The sequence below is a fragment of the Cyrtonyx montezumae genome, unplaced genomic scaffold (assembly GCF_038088225.1).
Source record: "Cyrtonyx montezumae isolate F1298 unplaced genomic scaffold, pur_monq_1.0 scaffold_11, whole genome shotgun sequence".
NCBI lineage: Eukaryota > Metazoa > Chordata > Aves > Galliformes > Odontophoridae > Cyrtonyx > Cyrtonyx montezumae.
This window is the reverse complement of record NW_027071837.1, coordinates 8,468,522-8,494,616: the sequence shown is the minus strand read 5'-3', so window position 1 is coordinate 8,494,616 and position 26,095 is coordinate 8,468,522. Positions and strand designations below refer to the sequence as shown.

Here is a 26,095-nt window from a genome sequence, read left to right as displayed (position 1 = left end):
TTTGAGTTAGTTGTAACAGGTAATTCTTCTCTTCTTAGCATAATAAGAATATTTTTATACTTTTTATAAAATTTAAATTTGATTCCATTTCGTGAGAAGCAGAAACTGAAGTTTCATTTTTGTTTGTCATGTATTTTACTGTTCAAGTCTTAAACCTTATGTAACACCTTAACTGTGTTCCTTAAGGCATACATATTTGAAAATTCTCTTGTGCAACTTGATTTGTTTTTGAAGAGTGAAAAATTGTTCTTGCACATCTTCTTAGATCTTCAGTTCAGTTTGGTGTTGGTGGGTTGTTGCATTTGGTAGGACGTTTGTAGGTTTCAGAAAAAAATTGAAAGAATGGATGATGTGTTGCAAAGTGCCTCTTTCCCACGATGGGAGAATGTTTTCATCTAAGATACTGCCTTGATAGCAATTTGATGTGGCTGCCAATGGCCCAGTCCCTATGTGCAGTGCTTTGTAGTCTTCTCAGCAGTATAGTTCTTTGATTTGCTCCTTTCAGAATTCCTTAGTGCATTCTATCTTAATGTTACTGCTCTAAATATCATCTGTAAAACCAATTTGTCATGTACAGGCAGAAAAACTCAAGCAGACAAAGTTAACAGTCCAGCAGCCGTACTTACAAGTGTTTGTGCAGTAGCTGTTTTTAATGGATAGTATCTGTTGAATTCTACTAAATTTTCTAACTGCCATTATGTAGCTTGTAACGTGTGCTGTCATAAAAAAAATAATAGTTTTTCATATAATTACTAACATAAGCATGTGGTTACTTCCCTCAATTCCTGTTTGTTTCCTTGTGTGGCAGAATTGCATGCTTGAGCAAATGGTTTCATTGAGCACCTGCTTTCATTAATGCATTTGTGATGTTTGTAGTCTTAATTGTGCACAAAGTTTCACAGGTCTGGAAAAGTATATTAAAGTTGACTACAGCATGAGGTAGCAACAGACTGCTCTGTGTTAGATGATAAACATTTCAAGTTTGCGAGAAAAATGTGGCAATTTGGCAATCTGATAAAATTGATAAATGCTCAATTTTCATGTCACATTATATTAATGCAGTGTAAAAATGCCTGGTTAACCCAGAATTTATGCTAGCAGCTTAGACTAGTAGCTGCATATATGCTAAATTCAGTGGCAGTGAATTGAATATTTCCTGAGGCACTTGTAACTCGACAAAGCAAAGGATAATTCTTATGAAAGCTTGTATGAGCAGAAAAGCTTGTACATAGTCAGAAAAGAGAACTGTCCCTATGGGATACCTCACTTGTTATATATAATTCCATTTTATTATTTTGTTGTGTTCAGATCTGTCCTAAGGAAAAACCTGTTGCTCAGAAACACATTCTATCACATCCTCAGTGCTACTAGTTCATCCTTTTTTTTTTTTTTAACTGTGGAAAAAGCTTCTTGGGTGTAAAAACAATTTCTGATCAACACTGAAGCAAAATCAGGATCACAGTGAGTTGAGCAGAAAATGACAGCATCCTCAATAGAATCATGTAAATTTTATGAAGACCTCCCTAGAAAATGAGATCTTCTACCAACTTGGATTTGAATTAAAAAATCTTATTTCTCAAAGAAAAAGGAATTTTGCATCATTCCATAAAAATTAAGTAACACGATTTTGCGACATTCTCTTCCATCAATAGACAAATCAATAGATGGAAGAGCAAGATGCAATTCTGTGTCTGGTTTGGCCACTCCGGATGCTGGTATTGTCTAAGGAAAGAGGTGCTAGAATGATTAACACAATGTGAACGCGTGGGCTTGTAAGCTCTGGGTTTCAAGAAAATCCAATGTGGCAATCCAGGCTACTGAAATAAAATGAGAAAATATAAAATAACAAAGAAAATGAGCTTGCAGAGTGCATTGCAAGTTACTTTTTGTGATACAATCTAAGAAACATGTTTTTTCTTAGCAGTAATAAAACTTGTCACTAAGGGAAATGACAGATTTACAATTGAAATGGAGAAATTATGACAGCGACTTTGAGAAAGTTCAATATGAATAAGTAAAAATAATGAAAATATATCTTCCAATTCAGATGTGATTTGTATTTCACAATCTTCTAGCCCCAGCATTTGCTGTGTGGAAGTCCTATCTCAGTCACTCAGGTTCTTCTCTGTTCTGCTTTTTCTTTTTTCTCTAATTGATGACTTTCCACACAGTAGCAGTAATCTGTTAACAGTTCCCAAACTGCACGACCTTTTATGTTACTGTATTTCATTCAATTTTTACTCAGTCATACCGTTCTTTTCAGACAATATTTCAGCCTTTATTGACACAGCCTTTTAAGCTTATTGTTAATCTGCTTCATGAGCACGCTGACTGCTACGACTAGGAAAATGGAGGTCAGCATTTTTGATGAAGTATGAAAGAAGCTGGTTTTAAAAAGCCCAAAAGGAAGTGTGTAAAAGAAGAGAAAATGCTATGAGACTTGGAAGGTAACATGGTGCATGAGCTATAAATAGTTTGGAGGTGGATTCCCAGGGAGACTTGGTGTTTGCAAGAGAGGGGAAGAAGAGTGCTGAAGATCAAAAAGAACACAGTAATTAAAGGATAACGAGTGTGAGTGATAACTAGTCTCTACAAGCTGGAACTGGGAGATGCAAGTACAGCTGAGGGAGATTTTATTTAATTCCATAAGTTGAAGGTATAGCAGCAAACCCTGCAGCACACAAGTACAGTTGGATTAAAATTTTTAAGCAGTCCACACTTGTGTTTGTGCTGTTTGATGTCTGAGAGGTGAACAGGTTAAAATCTTACAACTCTTCCTGCCTGATAAATACGGAGTGAGCGTTCCTCCAGCTGAGGCATGATGCACTTCAACAATTATGTTCGGGCTTACTCTTCCAAAGAGGTTTAGTTAGCACTTGAGGTGAGTGTAGCAATTTGGAGAAAAAAAAATCATCAGAAGACCCCACATAAAGATGCGTGGCTCAGAAGGAATGATGACTGAAAGAAAAGCTTATATCCATTTTGATTATTGAAACAAGATCGAACTAGATTGCTCACAACGCAGTCTATGCTGACTTCTGGTCATTGAAACTGATAAACTACTTTAGATATTTTGAGATTTACTTGAGATAGTTGTGCTTTCTTCTGTAATTTGTCAAAGATGTTTTTTGCAGCAGTTGGAAGTTGACTCTTCTGCTGACCCATTTACGGATCAGATTGAAACCATGAAGGGATAAAGAGTCCTGCAGATTTACTGCAGCGAGAGAACTGGTGGCAGAAGAGCTATGAGAACTATTTAGGTTAAAATAATTAAAAACCAAGGATTGAGAGATGTTATGCTCAGCACAACTAGATTTATATAAATATAGAATGGAATTTATTAATTTACTTTTATTAAATTGTTAATAAATCTTTTTTGGGGCATGAATTTTGACATGACAAAGCATGCTGATTTTTGGAGAGAGAAGAATGCCAGAAACTTGCAGTGTGGAATTAAAGTTGCTTAGAAAGGAATAGGTGGACTGCAAAAAGCATTGGATGGTAAAATGTTTGTATTATTGCTGTGCTCTCGGCAGCCACTCAGCTGCACATTACTAGGACTGGTGATAGAAAATTACAGGTTAGGAAAGAAGAGCTAGAACTGACCCTGCAGGATGGGAATAAAATAAACAGAAGAGGAGTCTAAAAACAGAAGTACTGAGAAAAACAAATGGGAGTACAGATAACTAAAATAAGATAGGGCTGTTAAAACAACATTTGCAAAATGAACAAGAGATATGTGGGAAAACAAGTAGAGTTAAAGGGCAAGCAACAGAATGTGCGAATACATAATACATACTTGAATTTTTTGGCATGAGGAATGTGATAAAGATGTGGTAGACCAAGTGGATGTAATTTTCCATGCCTCATTTATAACACTTGGATTTATTTTGATTGTCAACAGTTGTGACCCAAAATGCGTTAGAGGAAAATGTAGTTTGAACAGTGTTTATTGCAAATTTTTGCAAATCTTCAGTAAATAAATAAATAAAAGGTTATGTTACAATTTTTCTTTCCTTTCTGAGACAACAAGCGCTGGTTAGAGAAGATTCTAATTTTTCCCTCTTAATTAGGCCCTTGCATGAGAGCTGTGAAGAGGCACAGTGCCTATTTCTGGTTCTCCCACTGCTCTTCAGTATGATTTCATGAAAATTGCTTTATGACTATTTGGTGCAGTTTTTTAACCTGTGAAATAGGGAATTATAATGAGCTGTGAGCATCATTAACATATGCTTTGTTACATAAGGATAAAGCATTATTATTATTATTAATACATTAGCGTATAACAACACATTTTATGTTTATAAATCTGTGCTTTTTAAGATTCTTATGCTAAGGAGAGGAACCTCAGAGTATCTCTGGAAAGTAGGCTATATATTTGGCAGCTTTGCACTGGGCACCAGTGGTGCAGGTTCCCCACCAGTTGAAGCTGATCTGACGCTGTGCTGTCACAGACAGCAGTGGTCTCATCCTTAGCCTGACAGCTTGCTGCCCTGTAAGAGGGTTTGAAGAAGATTTCCATCATCTGTTAGAGCCAACTTGCACAGCTTCATGCCTGTGTGTGCAGTTGCAAGAGAGGGGAGCAACATGTGGGCAAGCATCTTAGAGAGGAAGGTGCTGTGTGGAAGCACCTTCCAGTTCAGAAACCTGTTGGTGTTTTTATTATTGTTCCCTTTGAAATGAAGTTGAACTCTCCCATTTCTTTTTGTCTGTTGGACAGCCTTCAAAGGAGAAAGCTGTCATTTCTGCTAGGTTTTATAACAGAAGACTTATCCACTCTCAGCACTTTTACCTGTCATTGACTTATCAGAAGAGTTTTGTCAGAACTGTCTTGCAGAAATTATGGAATTTTGGGAATACTTTGATTAATAATAGACTTTGAATAGAAACAGTTTTCTGAGAAGCTACATATTTAGGTTGCTGGGAATTTGCATCACATACACACATTCACTGTAAGCTTCAGCATGTGGGATGAAATCATTTCATTAACAAGAGATGAGCTTTGGATTCTGGCATTCCTTGCCCATCTTGGTTCATCTTAATGTGTTTTTTAACCAAACCTTTAAGATTCTCTTTAAAATAAATTTACATGGTCTTAAACAGAATTATTTGTCATTCTGGAAAACTTCCCCAAGGCACATTTGGGTTTTTCTATGCAATAGAATTTGGTCATTTAGAGTCATTCTGGGACATGTATCTGGTCACATAAGCCAGCATTAAATCTCCCCTGCTCAAGCAAATTCAGGGAACAGAAGGCAGCACCTCCCTGCTCTCATCTCTGCTTTTATTCTTTAGGAGTGGAATTCCCTTTCCCCATTTGGCATAGCTGTACAGAGAGGTTTCCACAGATCCTTCTCTGACACTGAGACAAATTCATCTTTCTCAAGTATGAGAGAAGTTCCACTTACAGTTTTTTTTCCTTCATAAGCAATGGCTAAAATCAGCTTGGGTTAAAAAACGAATAGTGTGAGAACATGGCATATGGCTGCTTGCCTAAGAAACTGGCTTGTTTACTGAAAGAAATTGTAATGTGTTGGCATTCCCTGTAATTCAGCTTAACTGGGAGCCTGCCAGAATCAAATCAAAATGTGTTTGCAGTATAACCAAAATACAGCCAAAGCGCCAAGCCTGTAGTAGCAAGTACAACAACCTGTTTCAGAGTGAAGCATGAAAATGTCCCCATACACAAAATAACCTAATTGTGTATTGTTTCCAGTCTACTTATTAAAATAAAAATTAAAGGGTATAATAAATTATTTGACTAGAACTTGTCATATAGAAATAATCCTCAGATGAGCATTTCAACTAAAATGAAGAATTTTATTAGGGATTTATAGCTGGAAAGGGGACAAGTTTAAGGCTCTTTTTCCTCTGGTGGGCTGCAGAATTGGATAGTATGAACTGGAGATCAGTATTTAAAGGGGGACTATAAGAAAGAAGGAAACAGAATCTTGAGTAGGACCTGTTCTGATAAGAGAAGGAGAAACAGTCTCAAGATAAAAGAAGGGAGATTTATATTGAATATAAAGTTTTTCAGTCAGAGTGGTGAGGCATTGGCACTGTTTGTCCAGAGAGGTGGTGGATGCCCCGTCCATGGCGACTCTCAAGGTTAGGGTGGACTGGGCTCTGCGTGCCTGATAGAGCATAGATGTTCCTGTTCATTGCAGAGAAGTTGGATAGATGGCATTCATGGGTATTTTCAACTCAAAGTGTTCTATGATGATTGTTTCAGATGTATGGTTGGCCATACTTTTTTTTTTGACAACTGTATTCCTGTAGTATGTTCAATCCTCACCTCAGCCATCAGTCTATAGCTCATTTACTTTGCATCTCATGTAACTTTGAAAAGATGAAATTTACTGCTGCCATAAAGCTAGCATTAGAAGATGGTGTGTGCATGTATTTGTGGTGGCAATACCACTGGACCTGCATCTAGGAGTGCTGGGTATAGCTCATCACCTCCTTTTGGAAATCTTAAATGTGTTTAATCATAAAACAGAAGAGAACATCCATTTAAGTAAGATCATTAAGTACTCTGCACTCCAAGGATTTTTCCTTCAGTGCTTGAGAAGAAAGCTTCATTCTGACCTTTGTATTTTTCCATGCATAAACCCATGTCTCTTTGGTTACAGAGCAGGCTGTGCGTGTACCATCCTGACCTTGGGAAGAGACTTGTCTGGGGAAAATGCAAATTTCTTCAAGTTCTGTATCTCACACTTATGTCCCTTGGTAGAGCTTTGAAAGTGCCAAACAATAAGCTTCTGCTTCGGCTCCTTGCTGGCTGGAGTTCCTCAGAACTGACTCAGTCTTCACATACGGGCTGCAGGAATTTTTTTCCCACCTCCTCGGGATCAGTACCTCCACTCTGTTGAACATGAGCAGTATTCTCATCTTTCCTGTCTACTGAATTTCTTAGTCAACTGAGAAGCAATAACTTCAGATCTCCCAAAGGTTATATAGTATTTTCTTGATTAAACCAGCACTTTCACACAATTGGACAGGATTGTATAATGCATTCTCAAAACATTATTAAAAATGTATAACAAAGGTAGACTACAGATGATGAAAACAAATGAAAAATTTTGCTTGGGGCTTATTTCTTTTTCTAAAGACACCAAACAATCAGTATTTTAAGGAGTGTGATCTCTCTACAAGCAGGCTTTGTTCAGGTCATGTCACTGATTATCGTGGAGTGGAGAAGGCATCAAGAATGCTGCAATTGTAAGCACTGGAAAATGTAATTATGCTACCAAAGACCATCTTTATTGAGGAAATTAGCACAGACATATACCAGTAAGTATCACGGGAAAAGTTCATTCCTGCAGAGGATTTTTCAAAATGGAGGAGGACTTAAGTGAGGTATAATTCTCCTGTGTGATGCCCTTGTGCAGAGACATGAATTTCGATCCATGAAATTGAATGAGGTGATCTACAAACCTTTGGCCATTGTGGGCTCAATCATGCAGCATTTGGAGCTCTCAGGCTCTGCTCCAGCAACGCACTTAAGTTTAATTGGAATCATGTGAATATTCCTGTGCAAATCAATGGGAGGATTAGCATTATATAGGAAGTGAGGCAGGCACTTAAGTTCCTAGTTGGATTGAGGCCAGACTTGCACAAATAATCACCAAAGTGCTTCCTATATTAAATGACTGGTAACAAGAACAGGCCCTCCAAGACATGACCAGAATTCAAAAAAATGCATTTTTCAAATAGCTGTGTGTGTCCAGTGATGTGGGGCTCCTCTTTCCTTTCCAGACTGCAAATATCTGTAAAAAAAGCTAAATCTATTTAATTAGATTAATATCTTAAACAAACTGTGCATAATTTGTCAAGTTATGTAGTATAACCTCTGTTTCAGTTACAAAATGAAAAGGTGCATCTTAAGATTTTCTGTAATTGTCAAGGATTTAGTTGATGATTCCTTAGGGCAACACACCGAACCCAAATCCCACTTGCAGTCTTGTTACTGTTAACTCAGCCGTCAGTTTCCTGCTCTTGACCATGTTTATACACAGGGAACCACCAGTTCCATCGGAGCTAGCTGGGATTTAGGCCATTTCTGCCTGCTGGAAAAGGACTGATTTGTTACCCTCTGTACTTGTAACACATTTAAAAATATTCTGCCATAACTGATAGCAATTTTGTACCTCACAACTGTCTTTGCTTTCAAAAGCTTTCTCACAGGGAGCAGCCAGTCATCACCCTCTTTGTGTCCTGTTTTGTGCTTGGTGTTGCAGCCACTCACTTCTACCTGCACACACTTTGTGCCCCTGTAGCTCCTTCTTGCCCTGCCTGCTGCTAATGCTGGCTCTGGTTTGTGTCTGTACTGCAAACTGCATTGGATCATATTCAGCAGCCAAATAAAAGCCTTTTCTTCTTCTATTTTTCCTAAGCTATTGTTCAGGTGGCTCAGCTCCCCAGTTCAGCCCAACATGCGGCCCCTGTGACATTTGGAGGTAGGAAGTGCAAGAGGCAAAGAGCAGAAAAATGCTTTAGCTGCTGAATTTTCAAACCAAAGTTCTTTAACACGTTGACAAAAGAAAGAAAAAAGAAAAACAAACAAACAAAAAAAGTTGAGCAGCTGAATTTCCCTACAGCTTTTAGGCACTGCATCTTTCGCTTGCTGAAAGGGGCAGATCTGGTTCACCATACTGCCACAAAATTACCAGTGCCAGTACAGGAGAGGAGGTGGAAGGAAAAGTTGTTCCCTCTTTTGGCAGCAGCGTGGTTTGAAATTGGCTTATGTCCATTATGGAACGGCACCTTCGGTGACATTTTTATATCTGAAAAGATAAGAAATAGATAATCTTTAAAACTACAGTTGACACATCAGATACTTGAAAAATGAGAGATGCTGAGAGGCAGTGAATAGTGAAGTGACTCAGGAGAGAAGAAGATATAAAGTAATATTTTTGCAAAGGAACAGAGAGAAACAAAGACTGAATACAGCACAGAATTGTAGCGGCTGGGTGTACCTGTGTCTTACTGAGTGACAGCGCAGGAAGAAGTGATTGCAATGACAGGTGGCACAACAATTAGTTATGGCCTGTGAAATGAAGTTAGCATACCTAGAAGGTCGGAAAAATCTAATTACATAACTAAAAAGTAAATAAATAATAATTATTAATGGGAAGTAAGATTTTGTTCACCTCCGGTCTTTTTGTATCATCTCAGGCTGGCTTCCCTGCTCTTTTCTTGTCACATATATTTCATGCAGAAACCCACAATTCTTCCTACACTCTTTTTGTTCTTGCATTAGCCTTCATGTGACTTGGTCCTGCCAGAGCCTCCCAGCTGTGTGGTTCAGGGCTGAGCTCAGAGCCCATAGTGAGTGGCTGTGGCATGCCTGGCTGTCAGTGTCCTGCCTGCGATGGGATGGCTGCTACAGGAGCAGGCTGCTTCCCGACTGGGACTTAAGGAGCTGCCCAGTCTCAATCGAGCACCACTAGTCCTCTCCTGTCTCTCCTGTCCTGGATTTACTTCTCTGGCATAGGTGAAAAATAATGCCTTGAACCCGAGGAGGCTTTTTTAAGGGTCTTGCTGGGAAATGTCAGCAAGCGTTGTGTGGCAGCCTGCTCCCTGAGAGGCCATGAGGAATGTCCCCAGAACTGTTATTATGTATTAGACTACTTTTGCTGACAAAATAATTAATTAATCCTGCTCAGTACAACTTGCTCGGGGTTGTTAGCTTAGTATTCTTACTAAGTTAAACATTTGCCCTTTCACTGGCAGTTGCTTAGAGGTTCTGTGGACAAGTCTTGCTGCCTACATTGCCATTATCTATCTTATACCATCACATGTCTGATAACCCTTGCCTGATAGTTTAAGTAAACAGTTGTAACTGTTTTCTCACAAAATAAAAAATTAAAAAAAAAAAAAAACAGAAAAAGAAGTGTTTTTGAACCTGTGTTCAGTTTTCTATGGTTTTTTGTTGGCAGCAGTGAGCCCTGGAGCTGCAGTGGCATTTAGTTCTGAATGGAAATGTTGCAGTCCTTCCATTCTGATCCTTCTGTGCCAGATTTAAGTTTCAGGTGCTAATCCTGTCCTATGTCCCTTTTCTGCATGCTGCCATATAAGTGTCCCAAGCATCTGAAAAAGTAGTAGCTCAAGCATCTATGTGTGTGACAGTGTGCGGGTTTTAAACGTTGTGTATTTATAATCACTTTGTTTTACTTTTTTTAATACTGAATTGCCAGAAACTTTTATTTCACTGGGCAGATGAGAATTTTCTTATACTTTGAGTTGTAATCATTTTGTTCATGGACTTTTGGCCATATATTTATTTTTAGACATGATACAGTTCTTGCCAGTTTCTTGTTGGTACATAGAATTTAATCTGGAATAAGCTATGGCCAGATCAAATAGCAAAGCATTTGCAATTCAGAATTCAAACACAAAATAGTAGTGATTTAAAATGTAGCAATGTATTTTGTCATGCAGTTGAAACCAGAGACTTAATCTGCCTTAATCTTCTACTGCTTGAAAAAATTTCTAGCCCTAATCCTGTTCAAAATCAACCATAATGATTTTTTTTTCTGATGTTGTCATGTAGAATAAAAATGAGTAAATATAAGGAAAGAAAAAAGCTTTTCTCTAGAAGGATTTTAGTTTGACTTTTTTTTATTTCTTTCCATTTTACTAGTTTTGGTAGTTCCACACTGGTTGTGACAAAAGAATAATAATTCCTAGTTTGGGAATTTCCTGACAATTAATTGACAGCTCCTGACAGTCACTTGACTTCTTGCTGAGCTTATCAGTGATTGCTAGAGCTAATTCCTCTGAACTGCTTAATAGCTTAATTTAAGATCCTCCAGATTTGTGCTGCTAATAGGACATGATGGAGAGCTGCAGCGTTGTGAGTGGTACTGTCTGAGTTCTCCACAATAGAAGTAGTGAGGTGGACCCCAGCCCACCTCATCCACAGCTTTGCTAAGTGGTGACCAACACATGCTACCAACAAAGCTGCTGAGCAGCTCTGAAAGAAGCGTGGATACTGATTTTTCTTTAACTCCTGCAACAATCACAGGCAGCTTCCCCAGGACTTTTGGCAACTACATGAAGAATTTAGTGAGGAATTGCCAGGCCCACATTTTGCTTCTAGGATTTGTGTCCTGCAACTGTTTAAACTATTGTGCATTGGGTCCCAGACTTGTGAAGAAATTGCATTGAGCAGAGACCTTATTTCTTTGTGCTTTCTGCTATAAACGCATTCACTGGATTTGCCTTTCTTTTGATATCTAGGATTTTTAGTGAAACATGTCAGTGAAGTCAAAACAAGTATTAATATATTTTGGCACCGAAATATCTGTAGCAATTCTGAGTCTTCTGTCAGCTCTCTTATCACCTCTCAGCTTTGTAAGCGTTAGCATTTGCTGACAAAATGGGATTTGGGGCTTTTGGCTATCCATTTACAAGTTTGCTTTGTTTTCTTGATAGTGTTTTGCAGGAGTACATATGCCTCAGAAATTTTCTGTTCCTTTATGCGCGTTTTTGGCTAGGAAACCTTTGTTCTGAAGCATCTGTGACATTGTGCCTGGATATTTTTGAATATGAATGTGAGCTGAATTTAGTGTAGAATACTATTACAAATTAATGAGGGATACATTTAGAGTAGGAGCCATTGTACCACACTTAAAATGTCTACCTTATCTATTTATAGCCTTTTCAGTTTAAGAGCTGTGTAAATAAATAACTATATAAAATAAAGGCTTTTTAATATTTCCAAGATAGCTGTCAGTATGTCTGGGACAATGGCTGGAACAGTGATCTTAAGTTTGCCATCTCATCAAATAGAAATGTAAATGAAGTAAAGAATTCCCAAGAGGAGCTCTCTTATGGCACAGCTTTGAAAAGCACGCTTGGCAGTGGTGCCAGCTAAAGCAGCTGCTCTGTCACCCGATGATGTTCACCACCTCCTCTGTGTCAGTTCCATAGCTGGTAAGCAAAGAGCAGAGCTACAGGAGCAGTTTGTGGCCCAGATTGTGGTGCAGCTCCGTGCAGAGGCGCAAGGAACAGGACGAGTGGCCCAGCTCACAGCTGGCACTGCTGCGTCTGCCAGGAGGAATTCTCATCAAACTTCATTTTTAAAAACCAAAGCACTGTGATACGTGAGTCCAGCACAGGAAATAGATAGAACGACTTGCCAAGCATTTGGCCAAAGCATTTATCTTTAAAATAAATGTAATGAGACAGATTCAACATCCAAGTATCTCGGCTTAGTCACACCACAATATGGGAGTTTATAATCCAACAAATGGGAGGTGTGAACGTGCTGGCTGTTGGATGGGCTGGCACTTCCAGATCCTTCTCAGCCACGCAGCTTCCAAAATGACTGGAGGCTGCTGTAGTATCTGCATCAAGGAGAAAATTAATGGGACTAGGGAAAAACAAACTTTTATTAGCACAGAGAGCTAACAAAACTGCTTGGATATTTTATCACTTTTATGGCAAGTTCATCAGTAACAGTGTAAGTGACATTTCTCAAGTTTAAGACTGCTGTGAAGGAGTATGGTCTCTGAAAATGTGATGTGCTCTCTGAGAGTGACACTTATCTTCCAGAAACATCCTCAAGGTCAGGTGTGGTTCCAGCAAGCTTTCTGAAAGCACTGCTTGTTCCTCCTGCGATGGTGCCACGGCTCAGCAGTGCCTGTCACTTTGTGGGGAATGTCTTCACTTGCTATTATTCACTCATAGGTAATGAAGGCAGAAACTATATTAAGTCACTTACTTCATATATCCAAACGTCAATTTAAGGGTGATGGCATAACGTTAAATCAAATTTTGAAAGTGGAGCAGTTTGCTCATTTGTTATTAATATTGCCTGACACGTCTGCTCATAAAACTCTCTTTCCAGGTGCTCTGAACTCTTAAAATATTAATATTTCAGCACTGCTTTTGTCTTGATAATATAGTTATCTTGGAAAACTGCTGCCAAAAAGAGCTTGTAATTATAGACATTATGAGATCATGGGAAAGCCTGTAGCTCTAGCCACGCTTTAAAACAAAGCTACAATTTTTTCTGCTAATTGTTAGAACAGGAGAATCTGGGATTATGGAGCCTGTGATGAGGTCACAGGGGATGTGGCTGAAGAGTGAGCAAAGTGAGATGCAGGAGGCTGAGACAGGCAGAGTTGGGTCCAAGGTTGGGCCACCCAAAGCCTGCAGTGGTGTCAGTCAATGTCTGCAGTTGGTGTTTTGGTGTCAGTCAATATGTGGGAAGCAGCCACTCAGAGAGGTCATCCCACTCTGATTCCTGGTTCACACAGTGGAGTTCTGCCTCTGCATCTAAAACATCCATCTGTATATATGTGAATGTTACTATAATGACACAGGGGAAAGTTACCCAGGAAGCAACATTTAAACATATTACACTTGCACAGTCAAGCACTTAAAGGTCATATAATACCAGAACTGAATATTTTTCGAAGAAGATTCTTAATTTGATTTTATGCCTGTTTGAGCATTCATGCTGTGTATTGTAATTTTAATGTAGTTTTTGTCTACAATTTTATGAAGTAAATACTGTTATAGGTCAGACTTGTGACAAGTAGGCTTTTGAAGATGTGAAAGACATCTAGTTTTTAGATAGATTTTAAAGTGTAGGTCTAAAATATTCCAAGGGTGGTGTTTTAGGGCATTTTCAAATGTGTTCCATCACTCCCTGAACTGGGGGAACATGAAGATCCTTTTCCCAGGCACTCTAAGCAATGTTTTTTTTCTGATAGGGCTGAAGAACAAGCAGCTGGTGCTTGAGCAGGAGCTTAGTGTGAATATGATCCTGAGGATTATGCCTTTCCTTTATTTGTACTGTATAATTCTTACAATGCTTTTAATGTCAGTGATAAAAAAGTACCCACCTGATGATCTTCATTGTTAGAAGTTAACATAAGGTTTGGAAAAGATCCACTCTGTTGAAGCCAGTGTAATAAATCAAAGGTATTTTAAATCAAAATCACCCATGAATTGATGCATGTATTCAATATAATTTTAGTTGGCAAAATATGTGTGTTCTCCATTCACCAAGCAGTCACTGCCATCCAGAACTTTCTAGTGAGCTGCTAAAAATTGCTTTACATAGAAAATACCAAGAGATTCCAAAAACCTTTTTTCTTCCTGTAACTACTATTGCTCAGACCCAGATGTTAAGATGCTCTTAGGCACTGGCACTGGCAGATCTGCATATGTAAACTGAAGCTTGTGTTGGGAATAGAAGTTGGTGAAGCCTTCCCCTGTTAATTAGGTATCTTTCAGCACAGAAATGAGTGGTTCCTTTCTTGCTGACAGTGAGTAGCTGGTATTCTGGACTTGCAAGTAATTGTGCCTTGGAAGAGAAACCTTCAATGGAGCCAGGTGGGCTGTCTTGGGTGCAGTCCTGGTTGTATGAAACACATAAGGTCACTTGCAAAAGCAGCTGGAATGAAAGGATGTGGATTTTTTTCTCCCTATGGCTTCAATCTTGTTTCAGCAGTCCCTCTCTCTATGCTTTTTTCTCAAAGCAATGCTGTTTCTGCTCTTCTACCTTTTCTGCTCCTTTCTTTGCAGTGTTTGTCCTTCTCTTCCCCTTGTCACCTAGGGACAGCTCTGCTACAGTCAGTTTTCTTTTGAATTATGATGTGGTCCTGGTGTATCCCAGCACTGTTGCTGCTCTGAGACATGTGCTGCTGCAGGCTGGCTGTGCTACGGAAGGTGCCCTCCTTCCCAAACCAGCATCTACCTGCACTGGAGGACACAGAAACTTTACTGGATTTCTCCTAATATCTAGTAGAGCAGTCAATATTTTAACATGGAATCTGCTCGCTTTGCTTGGATTTGCTGATTGTTTTATATTTTTTTTCACAAGTCACTATTCTGTCATGACAGCTGTGGTTGCTGGTTAGCTTTTATTAGCCTATTGAGATATTCACAGGGATATTAATTTGCACTTTCCACATTAAAGGCAAACCAAGCTGCAATTCTTCTAAAAAAAAACCTAAAATCACACCATTGACTTCCAGGTTTTGTCCTTTTATTCTCATTCCACAGCCATTAACATCTGTACTTCACAGCTACTGTTGCATGGAAGCATTTGTGCAAATGTGCTTTCAGATATTTTGCAATGTGCTTTAAAAAAATATATATATATATTATATATATATAAAAGTGTTAAATATTCTCTCAGATCCTTATTCAAACACTCCTCATTTCTTCACCAGATTGACTGTAATTGCTCTTTCTAACCTCATTCATCAGTGTTCAACCAAAGTCACTGAGCTGTTTTCCTTCTTTTCATCCTAGGCCCTAAAAGCAAAATGAGCAACCTTGTGTTTTTATACCAGAGCGTATCATGTCATGTACCCTCTGCTGTCAGAAGACTCAGCTCAGGAGAGCAGTTATGTATTGACAAGCTGAACTGGAAAGGAGCTTTCCTTCCTGCCTTCCCCATAACCTCTCTGTTTTGCAGGCAGGGTTTTGTTGTGCCAGACAGCTGCCTTCTATTTTTCTCTGGGAATAATGATGTAGTATGAACAAAGCCATAATTTGGTCAGAATTTTTTGAATAGATTGGAAAAACAGCATAACTTAGAGTAAGTAGTAAAAATTCATTAATATATATGGAAAAGAAGAGGAGAATAAATGTAATTTATGGAGACATTTATTAAAAAAAAATAGAAATCACATTTTTAACTTAGGAATTACATTTCTTTTGTGATGGATCGCACTTGACTGAGTTACTTTTACCACATTTCTCCCCTGTGAGAGCTGCTCTGTCTCTATAATTTGACTTCCTATATAGAAGGCAAGAATTTGTGCTTTTATTTTACACATTTTTCCCCCATTGCCCCTAGTGCCATAGAGAAAGGGACAGATCTTTACATAACACACAAACTATGTTCATGGATTTAATGTAAAACAAAAAAAAAAGTTTGGTGACATCAATGCAAAGATTCATTTAATCTCAGCAGGCCTTGTTGCCCATAACATGTAGTATTTCTTTTGTAACATTGGCTTGGAGTTAATACCTAAATCTGATTTCAGCTAGCTCAATGTGAAATTTCTTTATTACATGCTGCTTTGCTTTGTTTTAACAATTCCTTTCTTAGTAATTTTACAGATCAGGAAAAAAAACAAAACTAACTGGCTTTTCTTTTCCTATGCCCTTTCTCCTAACCTTTTACCTCTTCTTTCTCTTTTTGTTCCCTTGATTTAGACACTGTTACTTGCCTTATTTTCAAGATAGCAGTTTGCAGTGAACATAGCAAGGATCTAATTTTTTATCTGTTCTTTGGATCTGGATATCAAGTTCCCTAGCCCATGTGGATAGAATAAGTTGTCTTTCACCTAAAAATGGAAAGAGACAAAGAAGCACATTTAATGAATGTTATATCTCAGCTTTACATTAAAACACTCATGCAAAAACTATTTCCTTGAATTACTGTATTGCATTATGAAAGCTATATTGGTTATTTACAAACTCTACCTGTAAAAATGTAAGAATATGCAAGCCTCTGTGTTTCCTGCAAACACTGACACTGATACTGTGCAACTTGGGAATAGTGATCTAATTTTGTTTACCTACATATAAAACAGGGTTAATGCCCCCTCACAACTTTGTAGCTATGAATATTAACTACTGTAAGTCTTATTTGTAAACAGAAAATACATTGACAAAATTAAAGAAATAGCACTAATTGGGCCTAAGTGACTTCAGCAGGAAAATATTCTGTTTGGCTTTCGTGAGTCAAAGTGATCTCATTTTATACTCTTTCTAATTGCATCTTCAATATTTTCCTGCTCAAGCACGATAATAAGGACTGAAACTACTGTCAGCTAAATTCTTGTTTTGTAAGATGTCACATTTACTGAACAAAAGTTTTTACATCAGAAGTAAAGGAGCAATAGGATACAATATTTGGTTCCTAGGTAGACAGAGAGCAATGGACAGATACTTCTTTGTGTCTGTGTGTATCTATTAGATGTTGTCATGCTATGAGACAGCCTGGTTTTTTAATGATGTCTTTCTGTATTCTGTTGTCAACTGGCATACTGTTTGCACCAGTAAGTAAACGCCTTCTGAAGATGCCCCAGGGAGCTATTACAGAGCAGAATGCATAACACAAATTTCATATTTTGCTCCTTGTCATACATTGTCTCTGGCAGAAAGGCATATTTAATATATCTGGCTATACACTTCCCATAGGATGTAATATTCATCTGGTATTTTTTAAATCTTTCTGACTACAGCAATGATCATTTGTAGCCACTGATACTGACTTCCTAAATTAATTTGCTTCACTTTTGTTTAAAATAGTTGTATTTTTGTTAGTCCTTTCAGTGACTTTTTCTGACAAGTTTGTTCATAGAAATATGTTTGCTTCTGGTGAACACTTGCCTAAACCATGGGGATTTATTCTGAATATTTCTGAGAATTATTTAGAAGCAATCAAGGAACAGAATTGTGTAGTGGCTCTGAATTTCCAGTGTTAAGTAATGCATGCACAACTTGCAGCCACCAGTTTTCAACCAATCCAGACTGAAACCTACTTACACAAAACCATTCATTAAATCATTTAAACCCAGGAACAGATGCAGAGAAGTGGTCTCCTGTTTGCAGACAGTTCCAGAATAGAGGAAAGGCTTGGGTGTTTGTTATAAACAGAGTGCTGGTTATAACACTATGGTAAAACCCTTCTCGTCAAAAGAGAGCTGAATATGGTCTTTCTCATGGCCATAAAGATTTTACATGACCAAAGATCCCATGAAAAATCTAGTAGCTCTTACTTAAAGATGTGTAGCAGTTTTCATCATGATTTTCCAGAGTTTTTTTATGGTTGTTACCCAAGACACCCTGTCTACAAGAAGATGGTCCCATAGCTAAAACTGATCTCTTTTTTCAGATGGGAACTTGAGATATAGACTTAATTATTTGTTTACTTTTTGATTCTAATCTCAGCAGTACTAAGAAAATTTCAGGCAGCTTTACTTGTAATAATATATACAATTAACTTGAACCCCATTATTTTCAGCATTATTCCAATCTGTCCAATATTAAGCAATAGGAGGAAATATGTCTTCTTTCTGCACTTCACTAGTGTCACTGTACACAGTTTTCCTCCCTGTGGAGAATAGCTTAAACTGTTACTTCTCATTCTGTCAATATTTTCTAATTTCTTCACATTGATTAATTGCATTTGCATTCTGTTACTATTTGAACACTTGCGTTTTTATTTCATTTTATTTTAATTAATTTTAATTTAATTTTATTTTATTTTTTACTTTTTTTGGCAAGAAACAGTTGACAAAAATTATACTGAAGGAATGATCTATTCACGTAAAAACACTGATCTGGTGTCTGGATCTCCACACATCTAATGGAACTTGGGTTCACCTGATTCACTGGAGGACAGATACTAGAGATTAAACCCTACCTACAAAACCTGCCTACCTCCAATAATTCAACTTGTGACTGCATTTGATTTGTAGGTCTCGAGAATTTTTCCAGGGGAATAGTAAGTTTTGAGTGAATATACTATGAGGACTGCTCCGAAAGTAATGCCTCCTATTTATTTACATGATGCACTTATTTAAATGAATGCATACACTGAGAAAATTCTATATAACCATATATAACTTTCAGTAGCAGAAAGTTTTGTTGTTCTAACTTGTGTGGCTCTGAAATAGATTTGGAGGAACAGAAGATTTTTGAACTCAGGTTGTTAATTGGTTCCTTTTCTGGTCTCACAAAGGGGACACAACTACCAAGTCTGTTATTCTTACTATATCAGGTTTCAGAGTGTGGACAAAAACGCATAACTGAATCTAATTTTGACTGTAACAGTAACACATTTATGTGACTCAGAAAGTTGGATAGTTAGCCTTGAAAAAAAATGGAATTTAATGTTTTAATAATGGATTATTAAGCTTCAAGAACTCTTCCTTATTTCAGAGGTAATGGCACCATATGAAGAGTCCTACAAGAGGCATCCCAAGAAGAATTTACTTCTAATCATAAGCCAAGCATATACATAGATCTCCACAACATTATAAGAAAAATGTTTTCCATAACGTCATTCTGTGCTTCTTTGTCCTTCCCCTTATCTCCCTAATAAGTAATATGAAGGTTTTAAATTAGCTTAAAATGATTAAGGATGTTGAAATAGTGTCAGTAGTACAAATTTTGTTTTCTAGTGCTATGAATTGTGCTACTGTGCAAGTTAAGCTATATATATATATATATATATATATATATATATATAATTTTCCATAATAAATCTAAGCAAGGATTTGTGATTTTATTCTACAGAAATTTTTATTCTTGAACATTATAGGATTAATGAATGTGCACTGTTGACTTTTTATTTTAACAGGCCTTGATGATTGCCTCCAACAATACATAAAAAATTTTGAAAGAGAAAAGATCAATGGTGAACAGCTGCTACACATCACTCATCAAGAGCTTGAGGAACTGGGAGTCACTCGCATTGGCCACCAAGAACTGATACTGGAAGCAGTTGATCTGCTATGTGCATTGGTAAGTAATTTTCTGTATCACTCATCTTAATGATGTGGGTTTAGAAATTTCCAAGTCAAAATTAAAATAATGCAGACTACGTTGTCTCACTACATGCTTGTACAGAAACACTGGCTTTGCCAGACTAAAGGACAGAGCTGTAGAGGCTTATTTCAGCTATAAAGAAACTATAGGTATCCATATGATTCTATGATTCTGTGTATGATGGTTTATTATCGCTCTTCCTCCAACTTATCAGGTCCTGCATTCAAATGCTGTTGACTATTACTACTGGCATCCATATGGTTCTGTAATTATATGCCATATGCCTCTGCATTCTATAGACATTTGCCACACTGCACAAAACCAAGTACACTGGAATGTTTTAACCATGCCAGTGTTCAAAAAGATTGCACTCGGGAACAAGAAGGTAATGTTTATTAGACTGGAAGATTGTTTAAAGTGAGACTTAAGACAAGATCAGTATGATAAAATTGGCTTCATCCAAAGAACAGGCATGTGTATTGATTTCAAGCTTCTGTAGCAACCTGCAAGCATCCAAATTTTGAAGAAACCTCTTTTTTAATATAACAGATTATTATTTGTTAACCTCTGAACAAAATATTTTATATCATAAAGTCTTTTTTTTTCTTTTATATTTTTCCCAACAGAAAATAAAATGGATTGTATTAACTTAATTCTAAAGAAAAAAGTGCTTGCTTTTATTCAAGAGAACAAAGTGAAAGGATGTGGAAAATACATCTAAAATAGTAAAAGTATGTAAATTATAAGTGACAGTTTCAGAACTTTACCTCTTTATCATGAGCTCTGCTTGTTCTGCTTTTTCTCAAAGTCTCTTATCTTGTGGAATTTTGATAACATAAATCGTCTCCAACAGGGAAACGTGTGCTGAGCAGCAAAAGAGAAAACAATTGCATCAAAATGCACTTGATGTTGTAGAAGAAAAAAAACATATGAAGTACCTTTTATTGTGCACATGCGTATTGCAAGTACTCTTAATTACAAAATATACTTCATGTAACTTGACATCTACTTATACAAATTAAGCAACTTCTATGCCAAAATACATGAAAATAAAAAATAAAATTATGTTAAAAACAGAAAAACGCTTTTGACCTTGATGCAGGCATCACCTGTAAATTGGTGTGCAATGCATAACCCATTAAATTGGTTTAAAAATAATTTAAAATTAAACTCCAATGTTTTTCAACTAATAATTGCTTTCATATAAAATGAACCTAAATATCCTACAGTGTTATGTTGTTTTATATAAAGAACAATAGGGTCTCATACGAGACCCAGGAAATTTCCTCTGGAGAAGAAAACTTCAATCAAACGTGCCCATTAGGAGGACCCTTGCTGCTTTCTTTTCTTTTTCTTTTGTCTCTCAATCTCTCTTCTTCTTCTTTTTTTTTTTTTTTTTTAATAAAAGAAACTTACCACCTAAGTGCTGGCCCCATTGCAGGTCAGTAGTGCAGCTCTCCTCTTACTGTGCCCTCCCACAACCTTGTTATTTATCCTTTTAAAGCAGGGTTGGGTATTTTCCAGCTCCTGGTATCTGTTATTTAGCCTCCTGCCTTTAAGCCCTTATCCTTCCATCAATACTCTTTCTAAAACTCCTTCAGAAAAACATTTTTTATTCTGCTTCCAAATTTTTATCTTCCTGCCCATTCCATGTGCTTTCTGCTGAGAGAATCTTTACTGCCCGTGGCTCTGCTCTTGGGGGTACTCTTGCTTCTGACATTTCTGCCTTGCTGCTATGTACAACACTTTCTTCAGCCCTTGCAGCTTCCTACTGAGCAAGGATCACAAGTTAAACTTTTACAAGATTAAGAAATAAATATATTTTTAACCGATATTAAGTCTATTAAACTGAAAGCCATGATTAAAAAAGTTATTTTAAATAATGGCAGAGGTTGAATGGTAGGAGATCTGATGATGCCTTTATTAACATTGAAATTCTCTTCTGAAGTATTGCAGTAGTGTGATACGTTTTGAAACATTAATTTATTATTGCACTAGAATTGGGCTGCTTGTTTAGGTGGACAATGAGAATTGTGGATTGGAGTGAGTTCCTGTAATGGATATTTAGTAGGCTAGACAGTCTTAAAAAAAATAAATTAAAAAGAATAGAAGAAGTAAAAATAAAAATAAACATAAAAAAGAGGTTCTGTATCTTACTCATGTCACAAAGCAGGAACTAGTGTAACTTCATACAAGAAATTCTTTGAATATGATGTCTTAAGGAACCCTAATTTTCTGTGTTCTATCACAAGTAAATGGAATACAGTGCATATGCAGCCCCAACCAGTGAGATGTTAATACGTTAGTGATTTGTGTGTGTTTTTATATACAGACAGAATGTATAAAGTACCGAGAAAGTATATTTTTAGATTCAGACATATATACACATTGAAAAAATATATTTTTTCAAAACCTATTATGAAAAAAATGCAGAGGAAACATCCCTTGAGGCAGCTCAGCCCACCACACTGTGTGCAGAATGCTGCAACAGGAGCAGGGCTCGCTCCCTGTGCCAGCAGCACTCAGCACACCCCATGCTGCCAGCCACACACCGGCACAGCATCCACCATGCTCCGCTCTGTGCGCTCCCAGCAGCAGATAGCTGTGCTCCTGTTCACATCAATGCCCATCAGTCCTGCTCTGTGCTCCACGTATCATCCGTTTGCTGGGCCATGTCAATGAGCATTGATTTTTTTTTTCTGTACATGGCATTTTAAATTGATTTCTATTTGGCAATTGGCAGTGTCCAAGTTACGTGACCTATTTCTTACAGGCAGCATTAGTGGGATGGGATGTTCCACTCCATCTTAGCAAGATGGGTTATATAAGGCTTTAAGCAGAAGCATTTCCAGTGTGTTGTAGAAATTTCTCAGGTAAGCTTAGGCTCAGCGATGCATCAGAGGTTCAGCTGCACATTGGCCATGACTTCAGCTGCAGAACAGTTACGCTGTTGCTTCAGGAAACCAGAGGAAATACGACTGTCTCCTCTCAGGCTCTTGGAACACACCACCGGTGCACATTGCACAGCCCTATTTCCCATATGCACTCCCTTAGGCTCTGGCCATCAGCCCACTGGCTTTTGGCAGGGGTGGGCAGCATTTGTTTGTTGGGGGTTATGCATCAAAGAGCAGTGCCCCTGCTTCTTCCATGTGATGTGAAGCAATGCGCAACACATACGTAACTAAATGCCTGTCAGTAACCCAGGTTTATAAGAGCAAAATCAAACCAAAAACAGGAAACACTTCTCTATTTCAATTCCCTGTCCTGAACCATCTCTTAATTAGACTCAAATGCAAGCCATGGAGGGCAGGAAAGGTTTTATTGAGGAATCCATTATAGATTGCCCTTTCTATGATTTTCTATCCACTTTTCACAAATGGACCTGAATAAAATTATGATCTATTATTATGTCTTGGTTAATTGATTCAAACCATAATATTATTTCTGAATAAAATCAGAAGAGATGTTACTGATATACTCAATCTCAATTATACACAAACTCAAAAAAAAATTATGTTTTTTCTTTTGAAAGCTGAGTTCGGACAGTTATCTATTTAGACACTAATTATGAGAGTCCTGTATAGAAAAGACTGTTGGAAAATGGAATGCAGTATGCAAGAAGGTGATATGAGAAATGGAAAAGTAAAAGTATTTGTTACACAAAAGCATAACAGAATTTTGTTTTTATCTTAAAAACAAATTTCTAAAATTGTTTGAATAATCTAATTTTTGAAAAGGTAGAATTGATGGGCAAAAGGTGAAGGTATCTTTCACTATAGAAGAGAAAGAACTTTCTTGGGGTTATTTGAGGTTGAATTTATGTGCTATGAAAGGAAAAGTCATAGGTGAGCCATATTTTCAGTTGCAATTCTTTGACTGTTCTAGAAAGATTTTTTTTGAATACTGTTTTAATTATGAAGATAATTGAAAATGATAGGTGCGGTGGAAAAAATGTATCTTAAACATCAAAATCCTTTATTACCAATGTGGTCAGAAACTGCTTTGCTGTTATTGACTTGAAGTGACCTAAATAACATCTATGAATGAAAACTCTTGAGCCATTAAGGATTTGTATTGTAATTTTATTAAGTTGAAATGCTAATCAGGAAATGTACTGGAGGACTAATCACACAAAGGCATTGACCAACTGAAGTAGTAGCAGGGCCTGGGAAAATAATCAATTGAGAGATGGTAAAATATATTGTGAAGAAGAGAAAGTAGTAGTTTTGGGTCAACATGGCTTGTTTTTCAAATCTATGCATTTAAATTTTATTTAATTAGGACAGTTGGAGTCAGTATGTAGTAAAGGTCCCCACAATTAAAACACAAACATACTACTAGACTTTGACGATGACTGGAAGAAAAATGAATGGAAAAGGATGAAAAGCATGCTCAAATATAGATTGAATCTAAAGTAATTGAAAGTACTGTTAATTCACAGACATTCAGCAAGTGAAGTTAGGTTCTGTGATAGCTTTTAAGGAGAAATAAAGATTACAAAAATTCTCTCTGCATTTCTGCAAAGGCTAGCAGGCCAAGCATGCCAGCTTTCTTGTTAGAAGGCAAATTACTCACCTGTGCATCAACATGTCTCTTAACATCTTGCACAAGTTTAATTTGCTTATATATTTATGATATTGTTTAAGTTATGTATGTATGGGGCATAACTACCAAGTAAATATGGTTGTTGGTTTTCTTTCCCTAACAAATGACTAGACTCATCTTTGGCAAAATCACAACAATAGTTGTATTTTAGGTTGGCCAGACTGAAAGCAGTTTACAGATATTCATTGTGATGTACGCCATGCTGGAACAACACGGCCAATCTTTAACAGCGGTCTCTGTATCTACCAATGAAGTTGTTTCTTCAGTATTAAAATCATTCAAGTTTTACTTAAAGTAACAGTATTTTTCAGTGGCTATATCTACAGTGATCTGTTTAGATTTTTTTCATCTTTTCTGCTGATTCTTTTTTCATTTGTCAATATTATGAGTACTCAGGGAAGAATTTTTCATTACTTTGCCTGATATGTAATCAAGTTGAATTTTAACAAGTCACTGGATGTGTCAGACGCTTATTTCCTCATTCTCCCATCTCCTTTTCAAAAGTTAATATAATTATTTCAGCATGAATTCTTCATTTTATGTATTGATGCTTAAATAGATGGAAATAAATCATCTTTCTTTTGAAATATTCTACTGAGAGAAATGAAGAGGTTTTCTATCTCCTTGGTGTTGTTAGAGGATACTGACACATGCATTCATTTTGTCTATATGTACACATGCATCTGGAATGCTTAATTAATCTCAGTTCATCTTTTGGCAGCCCAGAGGTATCCATTATGCTGTGCCAACATACAGGATTAATACTACTGCATGGTTTGGCTGACTATTTCATACAACAGAAAGGATGCATCATCTTTCTCTTAGTCTAGTTAGTTGCTTCCTTCTTGAGGCTTTCAAGTCAAGCAGTTTGGACAATTTTATGGATTCTGCATTGATAGGTATTTTTTTTTCCTAATCCTCAAGTGCAGCATCAAATATTGTATTTCTAAAAATCTACTAGGATCGGGACACTGAAGAAAGGTAATTAAGTTTTAAGTATGATTTTTAGGTCCAAAGTGAATTAAAAAGAAATACCCTTGTAATAGTTGTAGAATCACAGAATCATAATCCTTAGAGTTGGAAGAGTCCTTTAAAAGTCATCTAGTCCAACTCCATTGCAGTGAACAGTTTGTCCTCCGCCACTTCTCACCTCATGATAAAACATACTGATAAATTTCTTCTACAGTGCTTATAACAATGTTACAGTGTATATGGTTAAAGCTTTCCACAAAAAAAACAAAACAAACAAACGAACAAACAAAAAAAAAAACAGAAAAAACCACTTTGAATCTTCATTGTGAGCACAGAAATAATAGTTTCAAATAGGTTGTACTGAGATAAATACAGTTTTTCTAAAATCCAGACTTCTAGAATAGTAGACCTTCATGCTTTCTGTCAGAAACTGCATGTATTTTGTGAATTACTACATAACATTAATTGTCTACTATTTCATTGAACATTTTAATAGATAAATCAGACTGCTGAAATTGCTAACTTAATCTTATATTATTGAAAGAACTAGTTTGTCAGTATTGCAGTGTTATGCTGGTGATCAAAACCTTAAAGCTAGAATTTGCAGTACATTGACTGGATCCAGTTAATGGAGTATCAATTCAGACCCAGATAATGAAATTAAATAGTTGAAGGAAAGTATATTAGGTTTAGAGAGTACAGGATTTATTTATTTATTTATTTATGACCACAATGGTAGAACAACAAACTGTTGCAGGAATAGATCAGCTTTTCCTTCTTAACTGAAATACGTATTATTTTGCAAATACATATTTTCTATTTATAAATAACCTAATTTATATAAGTAACCTTCACCTCTCAGTGAAGTACTTGAAGTTTTAAACATCAAAAAATTCTTGTCTTTATAATGGCCCTTCTGAAGCACACTGGTAATTCTTGTTATGAAAAACAATAGCACTACTATATGGACTTTTAAATAACAGTT

At 36.9% G+C, this 26,095-nt stretch overlaps 1 protein-coding gene across 1 annotated transcript in view; it reads left to right on the top strand.

Moving 5' to 3' along the window:
• The window catches only part of LOC136044276 (connector enhancer of kinase suppressor of ras 2-like), a 160,524-nt gene that overhangs the window by 40,535 nt on the left and 93,894 nt on the right, over positions 1-26,095 (top strand). Inside the window, 1 exon segment of the mRNA XM_065729510.1 lies at positions 19,346-19,509. Coding sequence (XP_065585582.1) covers positions 19,346-19,509 — 164 coding nt within the window.